Source organism: Schistocerca gregaria, chromosome 5, assembly GCF_023897955.1.
Source record: "Schistocerca gregaria isolate iqSchGreg1 chromosome 5, iqSchGreg1.2, whole genome shotgun sequence".
NCBI classification, from domain to species: Eukaryota; Metazoa; Arthropoda; class Insecta; order Orthoptera; family Acrididae; genus Schistocerca; species Schistocerca gregaria.
Window position 1 is genome coordinate 470,825,287 of NC_064924.1, and position 14,671 is coordinate 470,839,957.

The 14,671-nt window shown below is 38.3% G+C and overlaps 1 protein-coding gene across 1 annotated transcript in view; it reads left to right on the plus strand.

Annotated features, from left to right (window-relative positions):
- Positions 1-14,671, plus strand: part of LOC126273386 (neural-cadherin) — a 432,448-nt gene that overhangs the window by 253,131 nt on the left and 164,646 nt on the right. Inside the window, exons 17-19 of the mRNA XM_049976939.1 lie at positions 13,545-13,750; positions 13,830-13,972; positions 14,159-14,419. Of these exons, the coding sequence (XP_049832896.1) occupies positions 13,545-13,750; positions 13,830-13,972; positions 14,159-14,419 (610 nt within the window). The remainder of the gene's footprint in view (positions 1-13,544; positions 13,751-13,829; positions 13,973-14,158; positions 14,420-14,671) is intronic.

Sequence of the window (14,671 nt, forward strand, 5' to 3'; positions counted from 1 at the left end):
TACCAGTATTTTCATTTCTTCAACAGGTACACAATTTACACATATCATTAGTGACTGTTACACCAGTTCATATTTAACAATATTTGATAAAAAATATTTTGTTTGTTATAAGTGTTATGTGTCATGGTTCCTTTTAGAATGAGTATTCATTCGACTCTCTTAAAATGGTAAAGATTTCGCTCAGTATGTGGGTATTGTTTGTTTGCTTAATCTCTTATCTCAGTAAAGAGACTGATTTGCTTTAACTTATTTAACTCATTTACATGTCAATTCTCTTATACCTATTTTTATTATGTTTACCTTTTTCACAGGAGTCATGTGTTTTTCTTATAAGTGCACATCAAAATTTCAAATATTCCAATGTTCATATAAATGGAAATATAAAAGATCCCCGTTGTTGTTGTAGTCTTCAGTCCTGAGACTGGTTTGATGCAGCTCTCCATGCTACTCTATCCTGTGCAAGCTTCTTCATCTCCCAGTACCTACTGCAACCTACATCCTTCTGAATCTGCTTAGTGTATTCATCTCTTGGTCTCCCTCTACGATTTTTACCCTCCACGCTGCCTTCCAATACTAAATTGGTGATCCCTTGATGCCTCAGAACTTGTCCTACCAACCGATCCCTTCTTCTGGTCAAGTTGTGCCACAAACTTCTCTTCTCCCCAATCCTATACAATACTTCCTCATTAATTATGTTATCTACCCATCTAATCCCCCCATGAACCATGGACCTTGCCGTTGGTGGGGAGGCTTGCGTGCCTCAGGAATACAGATGGCCGTACCGTACATGCAACCACAACGGAGGGGTATCTGTTGAGAGGCCAGACAAACATGTGGTTCCTGAAGAGGGGCAGCAGCCTTTTCAGTAGTTGCAGGGGAAACAGTCTGGATGATTGACTGATCTGGCCTTGCAACATTAACCAAAATGGCCTTGCTGTGCTGGTACTGCGAACGGCTGAAAGCAAGGGGAAACTACAGCCGTAATTTATCCCGAGGACATACAGCTTTACTGTATGATTAAATGATGATGACGTCCTCTTGGGTAAAATATTCCGGAGGTAAAATAGTCCCCCATTCGGATCTCCGGGCGGGGACTACTCAGGAGGACGTCGTTATCAGGAGAAAGAAAACTGGCATTCTACGGATCGGAGCATGGAATGTCAGATCCCTTAATCGGGCAGGTAGGTTAGAAAATTTAAAAAGGTAAATGGATAGGTTAAAGTTAGATGTAGTGGGAATTAGTGAAGTTCGGTGGCAGGAGGAACAAGACTTTTGGTCAGGTGAATACAGGGTTATAAATACAAAATCAAATAGGGGTAATGCAGGAGTAGGTTTAATAATGAATAGGAAAATAGGAATGCGGGTAAGCTACTACAAACAGCATAGTGAACGCATTATTGTGGCCAAGATAGACACAAAGCCCATGCCTACTACAGTAGTACGAGTTTATATGCCAACTAGCTCTGCAGATAATGAAGAAATTGATGAAATGTATGATGAGATAAAAGAAATTATTCAGGTAGTGAAGGGAGATGAAAATTTACTAGTCATGGGTGACTGGAATTCGTCAGTAGGACAAGGGAGAGAAGGAAACATAGTAGGTGAATATGGATTGGGGCTAAGAAATGAAAGAGGAAGCCGTTTGGTAGAATTTTGCACAGAGCATAACTTAATCATTGCTAACACTTGGTTCAAGAATCATAAAAGAAGGTTGTATACATGGAAGAATCCTGGAGATACTAAAAGGTATCAGATAGATTATATAATGGTAAGACAGAGATTTAGGAATCAGGTTTTAAATTGTAGGACATTTCCAGGGGCAGATGTGGACTCTGACCACAATCTATTGGTTATGACCTGTAGGTTAAAACTGAAGAAACTGCAAAAAGGTGGGAATTTAAGGACATGGGATCTGGATAAGCTGAAAGAACCAGCGGTTGTACAGAGTTTCAAGGAGAGCATAAGGGAACAATTGGCAGCAATGGGGGAAAGAAACACAGTTGAAAAAGAATGGATAGCTCTGACGGATGAAGTAGTGAAGGCAGCAGAGGATAAAGTAGGTAAAAAGACGAGGGCTGCTAGAAATCCTTGGGTAACAGAAGAAATATTGAATTTAATTGATGAAAGGAAAAAATATAAAAATGCCGTAAATGAAGCAGGCAAAAAGGAATACAAACGTCTCAAAAATGAGATCGACAGGGAGTGCAAAATGGCTAAGCAGGGATGGCTAGAGGACAAATGTAAGGATGTAGAAGCTTATCTCACTAGGGATATGATAGATACTACCTACAGGAAAATTAGAGAGACCTTTGGAGAGAAGAGAACCACGTGTATGAATATCAAGAGCTCAGATGGCAACCCAGTTCTAAGCAAAGAAGGGAAGGCAGAAAGGTGGAAGGAGTATATAGAAGGTTTATACAAGGACGATGTACTTGAGGACAATATTATGGAAATGGAAGAGGATGTAGATGAAGACAAAATGGGAGGTAAGATACTGCGTGAAGAGTCTGACAGAGCACTGAAAGACCTGAATCGAAACAAGGCCCCCGGAGTAGACAACATTCCATTAGAACTACTGATGGCCTTGGGAGAGCCAGTCATGACAAAACTCTACCAGCTGGTGAGCAAGATGTATAAGACAGGTGAAATACCCTCAGACTTCAAGAAGAATATAATAATTCCAATCCCAAAGAAAGCAGGTGCTGACAGATGTGAAAATTACCGAACTATCAGTTTAATAAGTCACAGCTGCAAAATACTAACACGAATTCTTTACAGACGAATGGAAAAACTGGTAGATGCGGACCTTGGGGAGGATCAGTTTGGATTCCGTAGGAATGTTGGAACACGTGAGGCAATACTGACCTTACGACTTATCTAAGAAGAAAGATTAAGAAAAGGCAAACCTATGTTTCTAGCTTTTGTAGACTTAGAGAAAACTTTTGACAATGTTGACTGGAATACTCTCTTTCAAATTCTGAAGATGGCAGGGGTAAAATACAGGGAGCGAAAGGCTATTTACAATTTGTACAGAAACCAGATGGCAGTCATAAGAGTCGAGGGGCATGAAAGGGAAGCAGTGGTTGGCAAAGGAGTGAGACAGGGTTGTAGCCTCTCCCCGATGTTATTCAATCTGTATATTGAGCAAGCAGTAAAGGAAACAAAAGAAAAATTTGGAGTAGGTATTAAAATTCATGGAGAAGAAATAAAAACTTTGAGGTTCACCGATGACATTGTAATTCTGTCAGAGACGGCAAAGGACTTGGAAGAGCAGTTGAACAGAATGGACAGTGTCTTGAAAAGAGGATATAAGATGAACATCAACAAAAGCAAAACGAGGATAATGGAATGTAGTCAAATTAAATCGGGTGATGCTGAGGGAATTAGATTAGGAAATGAGACACTTAAAGTAGTAAAGGAGTTTTGCTATTTAGGAAGTAAAATAACTGATGATGGTCGAAGTAGAGAGGATATAAAATGTAGACTGGCAATGGCAAGGAAAGCATTTGTGAAGAAGAGAAATTTGTTAACATCGAATATAGATTTAAGTGTCAGGAAGCCGCTTATGAAAGTATTTGTTTGGAGTGTAGAAATGTATGGAAGTGAAACATGGACGATAACTAGTTTGGACAAGAAGAGAATAGAAGCTTTCGAAATGTGGTGCTACAGAAGAATGCTGAAGATTAGATGGGTAGATCACGTAACTAATGAGGAGGTATTGAATAGGATTGGGGAGAAGAGAAGTTTGTGGCACAACTTGACTAGAAGAAGGGATCGGTTGGTAGGACATGTTTTGAGGCATCAAGGGATCACAAATTTAGCATTAGAGGGCAGCGTGGAGGTTAAAAATCGTACAGGGAGACCAAGAGATGAATACACTAAGCAGATTCAGAAGGATGTAGGTTGCAGTAGGTACTGGGAGATGAAGCAGCTTGCACAGGATAGAGTAGCATGGAGAGCTGCATCAAACCAGTCTCAGGACTGAAGACAACAACAACAACTCATCTAATCTTCAGCATTCTTCTGTAGCACCACATTTCGAAAGCTTCTATTCTCTTCTTGTACAAACTATTTATCGTCCATATTTCACTTCCATACATGGCTACACTCCATACAAATACTTTCAGAAATGACTTCCTGACACTTAAATCTATACTCGATGTTAACAAATTTCTCTTCTTCAGAAACGCTTTCCTTGCCATTGCCAGTCTACATTTTATATCCTCTCTAATTCGACCATCATCAGTTATTTTGCTCCCCAAACAGCAAAACTCCTTTACTACTTTAAGAGTCTCATTTCCTAATCTAACTCCCTCAGCATCACCCGACTTAATTCAACTACATTCCAATATTCTCGTTTTGCTTTTGTTGATGTTCATATTATATCCTCCTTTCAAGACAATGTCCATTCCATTCAACTGCTCTTCCAAGTCCTTTGCTGTCTTTGACAGAATTACAATGTCATCGGCGAACCTCAAAGTTTTTATTTCTTCTCCATGCATTTTAATACCTACTCCGAATTTTTCTTTTGTTTCCTTTACTGCTTGCTCAGTATACAGACTGAATAACGTCGGGGAGAGGCTGCAACCCTGTCTTACTCCCTTCCCAACCACTGCTTCCCTTTCATATCCGTCGACTCTTATAACTGCCGTCTGGTTTCTGTACAAATTGTAAATAGCCTACCGCTCCCTGTATTTTTCCCCTGCCACCTTTAGAATTTGAAAGAGAGTATTCCAGTCAACATTGTCAAAAGCTTTCTCTAAGTCTACAAATGCTAGAAACATAGGTTTGCCTTTCCTTAATCTTTCTTCTAGGATAAGTCGTAAGGCCAGTATTGCCTCACGTGTACCAGTATTTCTATGGAATCCAAACTGATCTTCCCCGAGGTCGGCTTCTACTAGTTTTTCCATTCGTCTGTAAAGAATTTGAGTTAGTATTTTGCAGCTGTGGCTTATTAAACTGATAGTTCGGTAATTTTCACAGCTATCAACACCTGATTTCTTTGGGATTGGAATTATTATATTCTTCTTGAAGTCTGAGGGTATTTTGCCTGTTTCATACATCTTGCTCACCAGATGGTACAGTTTCGTCAGTTCTGGCTCTCCCAAGGCTGTCAGTAGTTCCAATGGAATGTTGTCTACTCCGGGGCCCTTTTTCAACTCAGGTCTTTCAGTGCTCTGTCAAACTCTTCACACAGTATCGTATCTCCCATTTCATCTTCATCTACATCCTCTTCCATTTCCATAATATTGTCCTGAAGTACATGGCCCTTGTATAGACCCTCTATATACTCCTTCCACGTTTCTGCTTTCCCTTCTTTGCTTAGAACTGGGTTTCCACCTGAGCTCTTGATATTCATACAAGTGGTCCTCTTTTCTCCAAAGGTCTCTCTAATTTTCCTGTAGGCAGTATCTATCTTACCCCTAGAGAGATAAGCCTCTACATCCTTACATTTGTCCTCTGGCCATCCTTGCTTAGCCATTTTGCACTTCGTGTCGATCTCATTTTTGATACGTCTGTATTCCTTTTTGCCTGCTTCATTTCCTGCATTTTTATATTTTCTCCTTTCATCAATTAAATTCAATATTTCTTCTGTTACCCAAGGTTTTCTACTAGCCTTCGTCTTTTTACCTACTTGATCCTCTGCTGCCTTCACTACTTCATCTCTCAAAGCTACCCATTCTTCTTCTACTGTATTTCTTTCCCCTGTTTCTGTCAATTGTTCCCTTATGCTCTCCCTGAAACTCTGTACAACCTCTGGTTCTTTCAGTTTATCCAGGTCCCATCTCCTTAAATTCCCAACTTTTTGCAGTTTCTTCAGTTTTAATCTACAGTTCATAACCAATAGATTGTGGTCAGAGTCCACATCTGCCCCTGGAAATGTCTTACAATTTAAAACCTGGTTCTTAAATCTCTGTCTTACCATTATATAATCTATCTGATACCTTTTAGCATCTCCAGGGTTCTTCCATGTATACAACCTCCTTTCATGATTCTGAAAGCAAGTGTTAGCTTTGATTAAGTTGTGCTCTGTGCAGAATTCTACCAGGCGGCTTCCTCTTTCATTTCTTAGCCCCAATCCATATTCACCTACTACGTTTCCTTCACTCCCTTTTCCTACACTCCAATTCCAGTCACCCATGACTATTAAATCACACACTATAATTAGGAAAAACCTCTATCTTAACAAGTTGAGAAACCTCTTCCTTGACACAATCAGTTGTCATTGTATCCATTTGAATCATTTCATAAAAAGAACTGCTCATCTGCTTATTTGGATAGATTCTGTACAACCTTATTTTAATCATGTGGAAGTGCCCCATATAAAATTCCTTCAGATATGTGGTACAGGCCATTCCTTTCATAAATGTACCTGACCCACAGTCTCTTTCATGTGTCTCTCTATCCATCTTACATTTCTACCTTCTCCTAATGTGAGTACACTTCACCTTATATTATAAACCAGTCACACAGCATCCACCAGCATATTTCCCACTTCTCTCCTTACAGAGGTTCAAAGAGGTTACTTCACTTAATACTTGACTGTACACACGGCTGACAACCTGTGTTAGGTACTCCTCATCTTACATCTTACAATTATTTGTACTTTAATTGCTTCCATCTATTAAAGCAAATCCATATACTTATAATATTTTATGCAGTAATTCCTATACCTAACTATTTACTTTAAGCTTCGTATCTGCGTCCACATTACCTAACATGTCTCATACACTTAAGCCTCACTTTTGTTTCTTATTCTTATACTCAGAGCAGTCACATTCAGCTCTCTTAATTTTTAAAAAAGGAAATGCATCCCTACTGGAAGCTATTAAGGAAGAAATCTCATTTTCCCCACTTTTCATATTTTCATACATTTAATTCTTTATTAAAGACATTAGTCTTTAGTATTTATGGGATAATATTATCTTGTGCTCTAAATTAATATATATTCTTCGAAAAAATTGTTCAAGCAAATGATGTTTCATTTGTTTTTCACCTATATTTAGTGTGTCACCTTTCATGAAACTGTTTTTTCTCACATGGCTATCTCCCCTGAGAATTTTTGATGTGACTATACATTGTGCCAATGATATTATACAGTAAACTCATTTAACAGCTGCTCGATAACAGTTGATAGTGGTTTATGGTTTGTTTATTATATTCCATAACAAAAATAACCTTTTATTATGTTCTTGATATTTCTCTTACTTCTAACAAGGTAGTGACCATATTGCAGAGGTGTTGATTCACAGACAGGCACAACAAAAGGACTACTAAACACGTAAGTTTTCAGCCACACACACACACACACACACACACACACACACACACAAAATGGGTGCACACACGTACGCATGACCTCGACCTCTATTTGTGGCTGCCAAGGCCAGGGTCTGTTTAGTAGTCTTTTCATTGTGCCTGTCTGCGACTCAGCATCTCTGTTATATGGTGAATGACAGTCTATCCTTTTCCTAATAATGTCATTAATCCATCCTGGATTTTACATTGTTTGATTTTAACAGAGTAGCACTTCATAAGCATATCTACGTTGTATAATTCTTTTTGTTGACAATTATGTGAATCTATCAAGAAAACAGCTTTTGGCTGAGGTCTGCTTAGTATTCTGTAAGATCCACTGTAGCAAGGAAAAAAATTTGAGTACTTCCTTCTTCACCAACACTAAGTCATCTATATTAAATGACAGTGTCATTGCATTTTCATTATATTACAGATTTATCTACAGGTCATGTCAATATTCATACAGAATACAGTAATGCTTATTATTGTCTCAGTTATTCAGGCTTTTTCTTTTTCTACAATAAATAAACAATGGTATACATGTAAGTAAATAATTTCATAAATAAACCTCAATTAACTGAATAACATAAATTAAAATTTTGTATTCTAGTCTCATAACTGGTAGTACAGGTAAGACCACATCTGTAATGATTAATGATGTTCCCCTGTAAAATAACCAAACCACCAAATAGATTAGAAGAATAGATTACACCTTAACCCTATTCTTTTTACCCATTCACTAATCAGTACACCTCTTATTAATAAATAAGTTGCCTCTGATAATCATAATACGCATGATATTATACTGTACACTCTAGCACCATACTTCACACTTCCAACAGACAGTAATTTGCATAGTTTGTTAATTAATTTTTTTCGTCTACCTATTTACATTATATTGTCAATAATTGATTGTTTCCATTGTAATGTAATATATTAAGTCATTGTTGTTGTTGTGGTCTTCAGTTCAGAGACTGGTTTGATGCAGCTCTCTATGCTACTCTATCCTGTGCAAGCTTCTTCATCTCCCAGTACCTACTGCAACCTACATCCTTCTGAATCTGTTTAGTGTATTCATATCTTGGTCTCCCTCTATGATTTTTACCCTCCACGCTGCCCTCCAATACTAAATTGGTGATCCCTTGATACCTCAGAATATGTCTTACCAACCAATCCCTTCTTCTAGTCAATTTGTGCCAGAAATTTCTCTTCTTTCCAATTCTATTCACTACCTCCTCATTAGTTATGTGATCTACCCATGTAATCTTCAGCATTCTTCTTAGCACCACATTTCGAAAGCTTCTACTCTCTTCTTGTCTAGACTATTTATCGTCCACGTTTCACTTCCATACATGGCTACGCTCCCTACACACTCCATAAAAATCATTTTAGAAACGACTTCCTGACACTTAAATCTATACTCGATGTTACAAATTTCTCTTCTTCAGAAACGCTTTCCTTGCCATTGCCAGTCTACATTTTATATTCTCTCTACTTCGACCATCATCAGTTATTTTGCTCCCCAAATAGCAAAACTCATTTACTACTTTAAGCTGTGAAACAATTACTAACAAAGAGATAGAGGGGCTGGCCAGTACTTACCTCAGCTCAGTACAGCCGATAGAAACACAAAAAACAACCGAAAATTTAAGTTCCTAGCTTTCGGAATAAATGTTCCTTCATCAGGGCGGAGAGAGGGGAAAGAAAGGGAAGAAGGGAAAGTGGATTTAGTTACTCACAACCCAGGTTATGAAGCAACAGGGAAAGGAAAACAGGGAAGGTAGCAAGGATGGAGGCACGGTTGTCAGAGGGAATATATATATATAACAGAAAGAAACTTCCACATGGGAAAAATATATTAAAACAAAGATTCCAAGACTTACCAAGCGGGAAAGCGCCGGCAGACAGGCACATGAACAAAACACACAAACACACACACACACACACAGAATTACGAGCTTTCGCAACTGGCAGTTGCTTCGTCAGGAAAGAGGGAAGGTTGTGGAGGGTGAGTGAGTTGCCTTTCCGGAGGTGGGAAACCAGGAGATTGGATAGTTTTTTGAGGTGGAGGGTGGCATGTTGTTCTAATTTGCGGTTGGCCTGTAGGAGGATGCTATGTACAGCCGGTGTGGATGTGGGAGAGGAAAGATTGAGGACTTTGATTTGGGATAGGAGTTGACGGGTGTGTTCATTGGCCGAGTCGATGTATAGGTGAAGGATTAGGCGGGTGAGGGCTATGGATTGTGCTGTTTGGAACTGGTATAAGGACTGATTGAAAGAAGGATTGCAGCCAGAGATGGGAACTTTAAGTGTGAGGCCTTTGGGAGTAATGCCAAATGTCAGACAAGCCTGAGTAAATAAAATATGGGAGCGTAATCTGGCTAGGGTGAAGGCATGTTTGCGGAGGGAATGTAAATAAAATTTAATGGGGTCGTTGTAGGGATGTTGTGAGGTTGACATGGTATTAGTAGGTGGAAAGGGTAATATGAGGTTAAAGTGAAAGTAAAAAGAGATTTATATAGGGAGAGATAAAGGTGTGAAAAAAGTCGAAAAAGTGTTGGTTTGAGATGAGCTATGTTGATCATGTGCTGAACTTAGGTTGGTGAACAACAATGGGTGCAAAGGTTGGGTAGTTATGTTGTCTCCAGATCACGTTAAAGGGTGGGGAAATTCAAGAAAATTTCGAAAAAAAAAAATTTTTTTCGAAAAAAGTTTCGAAAAAATAATTTGTGAAAAAATAAAATTCGAAAAAATTTTCGAATAAAGTCTCGAAGAATATGTGTGTAAATGTATTCAAAGGACTGGTTATGTACTGGCAGGTTATGATAATGAGGCTAACAATTGTTTGATGAAGAAATAATAATGTGTAAACCTGTGGGAAGCTGCTAAAAAATGATCGGTTTTGTGGGAAAAACGGGAATGGAAATAAAACGAAAGTTGTTGGAAAAAAACTGAAATGGTTGTGTAATGGGTGAAAGGAACTGAAGCTGTGAAATAGTATTCACGAGTTTACACGAAATGTTTGTAAACTTGGAACAATGGATTTTATAGCAGCGGTTATGTTGAAAGCGTTGAAAATTTTAGGTTATGGTTTGGAAGTAAATTATGTATTATTGAGTATAATTAGGCAGGATAAAATGTATGGTAGATTACGGAAAAATGGAAGATGAATACAAAGAGGAACTTCTTGTACAAACGAAAAGAGAAAGTAAGACGATAGAGAAGATTTCGAAATGCAACAGAGACAATAACAAACGTAATTGTTGGGTTCAAATTAATGATGATGTAAATAAAACAGAAAGAAACTTCCACATGGGAAAAATATATTAAAACAAAGATTCCAAGACTTACCAAGCGGGAAAGCGCCGGCAGACAGGCACATGAACAAAACATACAAACACACACACAGAATTACGAGCTTTCGCAACTGGCAGTTGCTTCGTCAGGAAAGACAAAGCAACTGCCAGTTGCGAAAGCTCGTAATTCTGTGTGTGTGTTTGTGTGTTTTGTTCATGTGCCTGTCTGCCGGCGCTTTCCCGCTTGGTAAGTCTTGGAATCTTTGTTTATATATATATATATATATTTGATGTGTGCGTGTGTGTGTGTGTGTGTGTGTGTGTGTGTGTGTGTGTGTGTGTGTGTGTGTGTGTGTGTGTGTGTGTGTGTGTGTGTGTGCGCGCGCGAGTGTACACCTGTCTCTCCGCTCCCGGGATTGGAATGACTCCTTACCCCTTACCCTCTCCCTTAAAACCCACATCCTTTCGTCTTTCCCTCTCCTTCCTGAAGAAGCAACCATCGGTTGTGAAAGCTAGTAATTCTGTGTGTGTGTTTGTGTGTTTTGTTCTTGTGCCTGTCTGCCGACGTTATAGGGGCAACATGTTATATGAATGTTGAACCAATGGCATTACTGCAATGAATGGGATTCAGCACCAATGGCCAATAAATTTCTGTAGTTGAATAGATTTTTTTATTAGAAATAGCTTTGTTTATGTCCACACCCATTCATACATATACAGACACAAGCAGACATATTTAAAGTCAAAGAGTTTGGGCAGAATGTGTGTGTGTGTGTGTGTGTGTGTGTGTGTGTGTGTGTGTGTGTGTGTGTGTGTGTGTGTGTGTGAATGTGAGTATATACCTATCCTTTTTCCCCCCCTAAGGTAAGTTTTTCCACTCTCAGGATTGGAATGACTCCTTACCCTCTCCCTTAAAACCCACATCCTTTCATCTTTCCTTTTCCTTTCCTGACGAAGCAACTGCCGGTTGCGAAAGCTCGTAATTTTGTGTGTGTGTTTGTGTGTTATTTTATTGTGCCTGTCTACCGGCGCTTTCCCGCTTGGTAAGTCTTGGATTCTTTGTTTTTAATATATATATAAATAAAACAGAAAGAAACTTCCACATGGGAAAAATATATTAAAAATAAAGATTCTGTGTGTGTGTTTGTGTGTTTTGTTCATGTGCCTGTCTGCCGGCGCTTTCCCGCTTGGTAAGTCTTGGAATCTTTATTTTTATTTAATGGTTTCCTCAATCTTATTATTAATATTCTCAACCTTGTCCATTAATTTTTTATTTTCATCCATTCATTTCACAAATAATGTTTTTACATCAACTTTCTCTGCCTCAGCAGTAATCTTGCATGTTAATTCCAGCATATACTTACACTTTGATATAATAGCTAACCACATGGTAGTTAACAATAAAATCAAGCCTCAGTATATTACCATTATGTACAGTAATTTACATGCAACAATTAAGATTTGAAGTAAAAAAAAATTATACTGCTCAGTGGTTATTTTTACAAAGTTAGGTACGGGTCAGCTGCAAACTGCCATGGAATTGCCATCATGATGTCAATATCTGCTTAGCTGTAGGTGACTGCCGATGCAAATGCCACTAAATTGGGAATGATGCTGCCTGTAGTCTCGGAGTCGATGGCTGTGTGACAAGCAACAATGTGTTGTCTGCTGGCAGTGATCATATCAGTTATCTTCCTTGCCAACCACACAGTAATTTTTTATGTGCCGCAAACTCTGCTGAACTTGCTTTCTGATTTCAATGCAAGCACATCAGCATTTGCTGGGTGTTTGATATTCCAGCAATAACTTATACCTTCTGGATGAAAATTGTTTATTCGCAAGCTTAAAATATTTTTTTCAACTCACTTGTGACAATATTTTCATCAAAAATGTGAAACACACTTATGCATTGAGCTCTTTTGCCGATTAATAGCTGCCAATGGCAACAAATTAATGCTTCTTAATATCTTGTTGAAATTATTGAAATTTTTATTCTATTTTATTCAGTAAATGGTGATCTTCTCAACATTACTGCTTCATTTCACTTGCCAGTCACAATCACTTAGAACTGTTAGTTGAGACTGTAAAAAATTTATGAAGTTCTTACAAGAAGTAAAAAAATCTTACACATTCAGATGGCACTCAGGTGCGGCTTGTGCTGACGCCTTAAATTATATATTATGCTTTGTTGCTCTAATTAGGGATGAATTTACAAACCTTTTAATAGATATATGCTCCTCTAAACACCTGAATCTGAGTACACTCCAGGTGGGGTGTTGCCTTAGCCTTATTTTATGTGTTTTATATGTAGCATATACTCACCCCAACGGAAAATCCAGGACTGAATGTAACAATATTATGGAAAGGGAAGTTGCCACTCACCATATAGTGGAGATGCAGAGTTGCCGATAGGCACAACAAAAAGACTGTCAGAAATCAAGCGTTTACCAGTAAGGCCCTCATCAAAAGTAGACGGCACTCTCTTTCTCTCTCTCTCTCTCCCCCCCTCTCTCTCTCTCCCCCTCTCTCTCTCTCCCCCCTCCTTCTCCGTTCCTCCCTCCCTCCCTCCCTCCCTCCCTCCCTCCCTTCCTGCCTTCCTTCCTTATAGGGGCAACATGTTATATGAATGTTGAACCAATGGCATTACTGCAATGAATGGGATTTAGCACCAATGGCCAATAAATTTCTGTAGTTGAATAGATTTTTTTGTTAGAAATAGCTTTGTTTATCTTACTGCCCCTCCCCCTTCATCATCAACATTCTGTACATTTTCAATAACTAATCTTTAACCTCCAATGGTGTGGTAAGAAATTTGCATTAATGCCTTAGTCTTTACACATATTTCATAGAAAACAATCAGCCAATGAGAAGGTTGAACAGCACATACATACAAGAAAAACTTTTTTCAAATGTGTAGAAAAGAACCTGTATTTTCTTTTTTGTCCACAGTTGCTCTTGTCCCAGTGGTTACAATGGACCAAGATGTCAACAGACTTCACGTAGTTTCAGGGGGAATGGTTGGGCATGGTATCCTCCACTTGAAATGTGTGACAATTCCCATCTTAGTCTTGAATTTATTACTAAGAAAAAAGATGGGATGCTGTTGTATAATGGACCAATAGTGCCTCCTGAGACTAATGAAGTTTTAGTGTCAGGTAAATTCTGATAAGAGAAATGTCGCAAATTTCTTGTGAATTCTTTTGGTCTGTAATTCTGCAACTCAAATTATTTCAGATTTTATTTCACTGGAGCTTGAAGGTGGAATGCCAAAGCTGTTCATTAATTTTGGTTCAGGAACATTGGAGTTGAGAGTTAAAACAAAAAAGACATTAGATGATGGAGAATGGCATAATATTGATATTTTCTGGGATACAGAGGTATGGTCTTCCACTTCGTGTGCTTTTGTATGTATTTCTGAGTAGTACCAGTAGTACTGAAGAGTTATGTTGAACTTAATAAAATTTTCTACTATGAAATCACACTGTGTCTCTGTATAATAACTACACTTCACAGCTGGAATAATTACATGTAGTTTTTAAAATTTTAAACTGTTGCTATTGCAGAATGTACGTTTGGTGGTGGATTACTGCAAATCAGCTGATGTAGTAGAGCTGGAGGATGGGACACCGCCAGAATTTGATGATTCTAGCTGCCAAGCACATGGAACAGTGCCACAATTCAATGAGTACCTAAATGTCAATGCTCCTTTACAGATTGGTGGTTGGTATGTGCAAAATTTTGAAGCAGAACTATATGAATGGACAACATTACCATCAGGCAAAGGTTTCGATGGATGTATCAAAAATGTGTTTCACAACAGTAAGGTAAAATCTTCTTTTATCAGTAATACTTCCACTTTACAGTAACCATTAATTCTGTTAATTTCAGTTTAAGTGCTAACATAAGTTTCATCCTTCTTGTGATATATATTATTTCCAACTGATTTTTAAACTACCTTTTTTGTATGGCCTTTATTGCTATCAGCATTTCTTCCTTATGAATATTTTCACATATGGAAATTGAAACATAGTTTCTGCATTTGTTATACTACCCAACTAATAAGTACCTCATTGCTC